Source organism: Phytophthora infestans, genomic scaffold (assembly GCF_000142945.1).
Source record: "Phytophthora infestans T30-4 supercont1.16 genomic scaffold, whole genome shotgun sequence".
Taxonomy (NCBI): Eukaryota; Oomycota; class Peronosporomycetes; order Peronosporales; family Peronosporaceae; genus Phytophthora; species Phytophthora infestans.
In genome coordinates, this window is record NW_003303743.1 from 2,478,278 (window position 1) to 2,484,277 (window position 6,000).

Sequence of the window (6,000 nt, forward strand, 5' to 3'; positions counted from 1 at the left end):
CCAGAGTCGGGTCGGAATTGCCCATCCCCTCCGTGTCAATGTCGCTTCGAATGCGCTTTTCAACCTATAGATGGCATTAATGAATAATTTCATCAAATGAGGAATGCCACACCTGTCCAGCATACAATACTCGGGTAATCTGTTTTGAAAAATACTAAAGCGTCGTAAAAAGGTCGTTGGGACCAAAATTTGGGAGTCTCAAGTACATGTACCAGTACCTCAAGAATTGTAGAAGGCAATGTTCCTGCAGGAGTATTATCTGCGCGCAAAGGTTGTACTATGGTCGACTTCCCTTCAGGTCAGGCGGCATAGCCGATTCTACCTTGACCACCATCGATGATGGCATCGCCGCCTGGGCACGGCAAAATGGTTCTCAACGTCATCATCAAATGCCTATTTTGCTGGGGGGGGGGGCTACTGTATCGCAATTGACAGTTTTTGCGATTTGGCACAGCAGATAGCCCATTTCCTGTCTGCGGCGGCGATGATGTCCATCGTAGTGATCCAGACGCTGGGAGCGATGCATGCGCGTGTAATGGACCAACAAGCAACTTGTACTAATACATACTGTAACATCACCGTGAGCGGACATGATTGTCCTTGGGAGGTTGGCTCTGGACGTCGTCGTCCAGTGGACGAGAATGTCTCGCAGAGTCGGTCGAGTCGTCATTGACGACTCGACCGCTCGTCAACAACGACACCGAGAATGTGTTGGATTCGGGGTGTTGTGGGTCGCCAATTGCAGTGACTGGCTCGCGTTGGCCAAGTCATCGACCGAGGTATCGTAGCGACAGCCTCCTCGAAAAAAAGTTCCGTGTCGGATTGACATTCCCAACGGGAAGGCACGTCAGGACGTTGAAGGTACATGCACCATGACGTCTAACTACACCGAGAGATTGCTTCTTCGATTTTTTCACTTGGACAACAGATATTTTACTTGGTACCAACAGACTGGGGACTATCTACATGCAGTCGCCCGGTAGGTCGACGACATACACACTGTCTTAACTACAGTACGCCTTACGATTCCTGAGGCGTGGGGCTGCTGATCCATTTGCCGTCGAATAGAACAGTGCCGGCAGCCTTCGTAGGAGTCGCAACGGTGTTGCACTTGCAACTAGGTTTCACGGTTCCGTTCTCCATATACTCGGGACATCCGCAGTGGTCACAGAACCCCGGTCCGTGTCGGGGTGAGCTCACCACCGACGCAACGTCGGTCTCCTTGCTGGCTCGCGCCGGGACCCACTCACCTTGAGACGTTTCCATTAACTCTACATCCTCGCCGGCAGTTTGATCCAGCGCTTTATTCGCACGTAGACGATCTTGTTTCTTGCGTTCTGCAGCGGTATCCAGCTGCTGCTGTCGCTGTTCCTGGAGATACCGCTCCTTAACCGCTATAGACGATTGCGAGTCGACTGAAAACTGGCTGCTTGGTGGCTCGTCATCACGCGGTTGTTGACGGTGGCGACGCAGGTTCTCCAGCTCCTTTTGGCGTTGCTGGATCTGTTGCAGCACCGACGCAGCAGGTTGAGGTTCACGCTGTTTAACGGACTCGGATCGACGAACCGGCGACTCAAGAGACTGTTGTCGACGACGAGCTTGCTCCTCTTGATACTGCGCCATTTCCTCAAAGTCGGACTGCTGACGACGACGTGCCTGTTCCTCCTGATAACGAGCCTGCTCTTCGAACTCCTGCATCTGCTCGGAATGAAAATTGTGTCTCTGGTGCTGAGACATCTCGTTCGTAGACTCCCGCTTCCAGTGGTTAAACAAATCAACCATTTCCTGCTTCTTCACTGATGCAGCGGCCACTGAGGCCCGAGGTTTCTGGCCTGGATGCGTCTTGTTCTTCTCATCATCACTGGCACGACGCTTTGCCTTCCTCGGAGACGCCACAGGAGACAGAGGTCCTTGCGGTAGGGTACCTGGCTGTTCACCAGTCTCACTTGCGCGTTGTTGGTCTTGCCACCAACGCGTGAGGTCCGTGGTAGTGCGGATCTCCCCCAAGCCATCGATCGTGTGCTCTTCATAGTCCGTCAAGTCACTGTCGCGGTAGTCAGACGACAGTCGCGCGCCAGCTTCAGCTGTGAGACGGACAGCCTCCTCGCCTTCGTTGTCGCTGGGCTCCTGGTTACTACTGAGCTCCGACGACATAAACGAAGGGAACCGATCGATCGGTTGACGTCCGGCTTTCTCACTCGTGGACACACTGCGAGTCTGGGGGTGTTGAGGCATCACTTCCGCCTCCGGTTCTTCCTTTTCTTGCTGCTCCGCCACTCGGGAAGAAGGAATACGACTTCTAGCCTGCTCCTTCTCACGCTTCTTTTCGCGTTCAAGTTCCTCACGTAAAAACAATTTCTGTGCCAATTCCTGCTCGTCTAGCACGATACCGGAGTCGCGGTCGTACACCTGCATCTCGTCCCATAGCTGAACACGTCGACTTAGCTCAGTGGCACGCACCTCCAAGTCGCGTTTGATCTCATCTTGTTGCGCAAAAAAAGATGCCGCGTCGCTCGGTCGGTCCAGCATCGATAACGAGCGTCTCCGTTCGTGTTGCGGTGGCTCCAGTAAACCAGGATGCGTGACACCTTCCACTTCCGTTACCGGCTCCTTGCCGTGTCCTCTTACCGGACACGTGCCGGCACGCGTCGTGTGTGCTGAAATGTGCGACTGCTTGGCTTCTGCGGAGCACACAGTGCAGATACGAACCTTGGTGCGTCCTACAACTGGAACGTCAAGCCACCAGTCGTCGCTGCATCGTCGACACACACCCTCGCCACATTTACGGCACACGTAGCGCTTAGACTTGGTCGACATGTTGGTAATCGAGGCCAGTGTGTCTCGGAGGCCCCCAGCAGTCACAAACTCACGGAAACACAAGTTGCAACTGCCACGTGTGCGTTTCCTCGCTGGGATATCCAGATCGCCTAGTAAGGGGCTGCTACTTAGTCGCTGTTGCTGCAACAGCTTGTCTACTGTTGCCAGAGCTGCAACCCGTTGCGCTAAGAATGTAGGCTGCAGTAATTCCAATGCCATTTTACCTTTCAAGTCCAACTCCATGGTGTACGTCACACTGAGCACGCCTGGTTCGTCCGTCTCCACTGCTGTAAGGCCAGATCGATAGATACTGGCACGTACAACCCCGTGCTCCTTCTCTAATGACGGACAGCAAGGAAGCTTTAATGAATGCAGCGATCGAACCCATCCGCGTCTCCCTCTTGCATCTGTAAACTCTTTTTGACACTCCAAGTAGCAGAAGTCTCGGTTCCTAAAGAACCTGGACGGAGATGCCACTAGAGCCCATTTCACGCCCACATATCGACGTGGTTGTTGCCCGGAAGGAGATACGAGTGTATACAGCGTAGAGTGTTGCACCAAGTCGGCGTTGAACAGCAACAAATGGTCCGCAGCTTCCCGACTCGAGTCCAGTTTGAACAAGAGCGCGAATTCCTCGATACTCGCGTGGACGTCGTCGCTGATGGCTCGTACGCACGTGGCGTCTTTGGCTTCACTAACGTCTTGAGCAGCGCCACGCAGCACGTGGATATTGCCCGGCGCGCCTCGAGGCCGCTGTGCCGGACGCCACAGCACGCTGCCCGGCTCGTCCTGAGCCAATGTGTCTTTGATCAGAGCATTAGACGTCTCATTGGCCACACGCACGAGATGCTTCTTCATACGCGGCTCCAGATCTGGCCGAGGGAAGAGCTCGTCCACCGGAGGCAGCGTCGGCTCTGAATGGGACTTGGCCGAAGCCACGGACGGAGACGGCGCCGGACGCGACATATTACGCGTCATGGTGTGCGGGATAGGCATCGTGGCCGGCGGCATGACGCTGTGTCCGCGGTTCGGACGCACGTCAGACGCCGCGGGCTTGGGCGAGGGCCGCGCGCTGGCGCTGCGCGTGCGCAGGCCGTCGAAGCGCATGACAATCGTTTCTTCCGACCGTCAACGAGAATTTACTGAAGTGATACACTGGCTGGATTGGGCCGCAAAAAGGTTGTTGCGTTGTGCACGAGATCCGGCCTACGAGTGAACTAAAACAGGGCGGGAGTGATTGTTTTGTCGAAAAGGCGGCGGGTAGACTGGCCAACTGTAGGTGCGACCAGCGAGGCTAAAATCGTCAATTCACTGCTATACGCACCTTAAAAGAATGGAGACGGGTGAAAAAAAAATGCTGTGGTCTCGGAACCCATGGTGTTTTTCTTTAGAAAAAATATATGTAGTTGATTATGTTGTTGCGTAGTGCGAGGTCAGGGAGATTGCAGCCACATGGTCTCAATGACAGTCCCATCCGGGCCATTTTCTTCCACATAGACTCAGCACTATGTTGGTGTGAAATTGGTGTAACACGGTATTCTTTTGTAAAGACAACCTTTTTTGCGCGCGTCCAGTTTTGACTTCCTTTGAGTATGGAGTGGCCGGACGAGAAGGAGGTGTTGCTGGCGACGATCCGTAGGCAGGAAGAGGAGGCCGCGACCCTCGCTAAGCGCTTCAAACTGCTGCAGAAGACGCTCAAGGAGCAGCAGAAGCTGCTTGACAGGTACCAGCACGCGCTCCGCACCGCACAGACCTCCTCTTCGAAGAACCAGCAAACTGCCACAACAATTGACAAAACAAGTAACAATACCAAAACCACTACGACTATTGTCAAACCTAAAGAGGCAACTTCGACGTGGATGAAGAAGAAGACAAGCGATGTATCGGGGTTAGAAACTATTAGAGAAGCTCCTGCACCAGCTCTAGAGAAGCAGGAGGTTCAGGAGGCAAAAGAAGAGAAGAAAACAATATTCAAGCTTGCAGTAAAGAGAAGAAGTGGCGCACTGGCTGCCACATGGGCCGAGGAGAAGCGGAGGATGTTTAAGAAACCCAAATGGGAGAAGACACTGGAGCTGACAAATTCAGGTGCCAACAAGGAGAACGTGCGGACAGGGCAGACCACAGACAAGCGGAAGGGTTTTGCGTATGTTGAGGTGGTGCGTAATCGGGAAGAGAGGAAGGCGCTGCCAGGACACGACTGCATGGAGTGCAAGAAGTATTATGATGCACTAGGCGCACTTGGTGCGGTAGACGCTGCGGCGCACAAGAACAAATGCTCACGTCATCGAGCAAGGTTCGAGCCGTACCAGACACCGGATGACTTCTGGAGACTGAGCTTTCCGGACTCCGAACCCGAACCAAAATCACCTTCGCTAATGTGAGGTCTACGTAAGTACGGTTACATATTTCAAGGGTCTATTACCGAATTGGTCAGGGTCTAGCTAGACCAGAATATATTTTGTCCCAATTGTGATTAGTGTAGATACAAAAGGATAAAATCTGATCAAGGTCCGGATCCAGACCATAGAAATAGTGTAAAATGACAAAAAACACACACAAAAGTTTTTGTTTCTTCGAGAAAAAGACACATTCTCCTACTCCCCTAACAATCGGAAGATACCGGTACATGCCTGCGTACTACTTGAAGTATGATTTATCATACATGTGATATTTTTTGCTAAGCGCAATTAGCAAGCCAATCAAATAGCAGCAGCCAGCAACGTGTGGTGACTACAAAATATAGCACAACTTAGCAACATCGATTCTGTGTTTTGATTGGCTTAAAACTTAAGTATTCCTGACATGAAGCTGAAATTAGTAACACTGGAGGCCTTCAAAAAAATATTATGACATTTTAGCATTATGACATAATATTATTATGTATACATGTAATTGCGGCTACATATAGAAACGCTTCTCCACCTACGCGATGTAGGCTGTTAGTGTATAGCACTTCACAAAACAGAGCACAACAAACCTCCCTACACAAATACCTCTGTAGCTCACTTTTAGGTATACCAGGAGGCAGTTTAATTATCGCACCACCAGCCATTCTTGCAGCGGCATAGCACACCACCGCTGCTCGCTCCTCTAAAATCACTTTTTCTGTTCTCGTATTTTCATCAAGTACTCTTACGCTCTCTACGATACATGCCATAGGTTATGAGCCCAAGCCACGCCTCA

General features: G+C 52.0%; 2 protein-coding genes across 2 annotated transcripts; one reads left to right on the plus strand and one right to left on the minus strand.

The window, feature by feature from the left end:
* Positions 1-1,020: 1,020 nt before the first annotated feature.
* Positions 1,021-3,924, minus strand: PITG_09035 (uncharacterized protein; the record flags this gene model as incomplete). The annotated part of the gene is made up of 5 exons (XM_002903012.1): positions 1,021-1,811; positions 1,938-2,193; positions 2,278-2,296; positions 2,408-3,705; positions 3,757-3,924. 5 exons carry the CDS (start codon positions 3,922-3,924, stop codon positions 1,021-1,023), a joined length of 2,532 nt encoding a protein of 843 aa, XP_002903058.1.
* A 485-nt stretch (positions 3,925-4,409) lies between these two features.
* Positions 4,410-5,198, plus strand: PITG_09036 (uncharacterized protein; the record flags this gene model as incomplete). The annotated part of the gene is made up of 1 exon (XM_002903013.1): positions 4,410-5,198. The coding sequence occupies one exon, from the start codon at positions 4,410-4,412 to the stop codon at positions 5,196-5,198; it is 789 nt and encodes a 262-aa protein (XP_002903059.1).
* Positions 5,199-6,000: the final 802 nt, after the last annotated feature.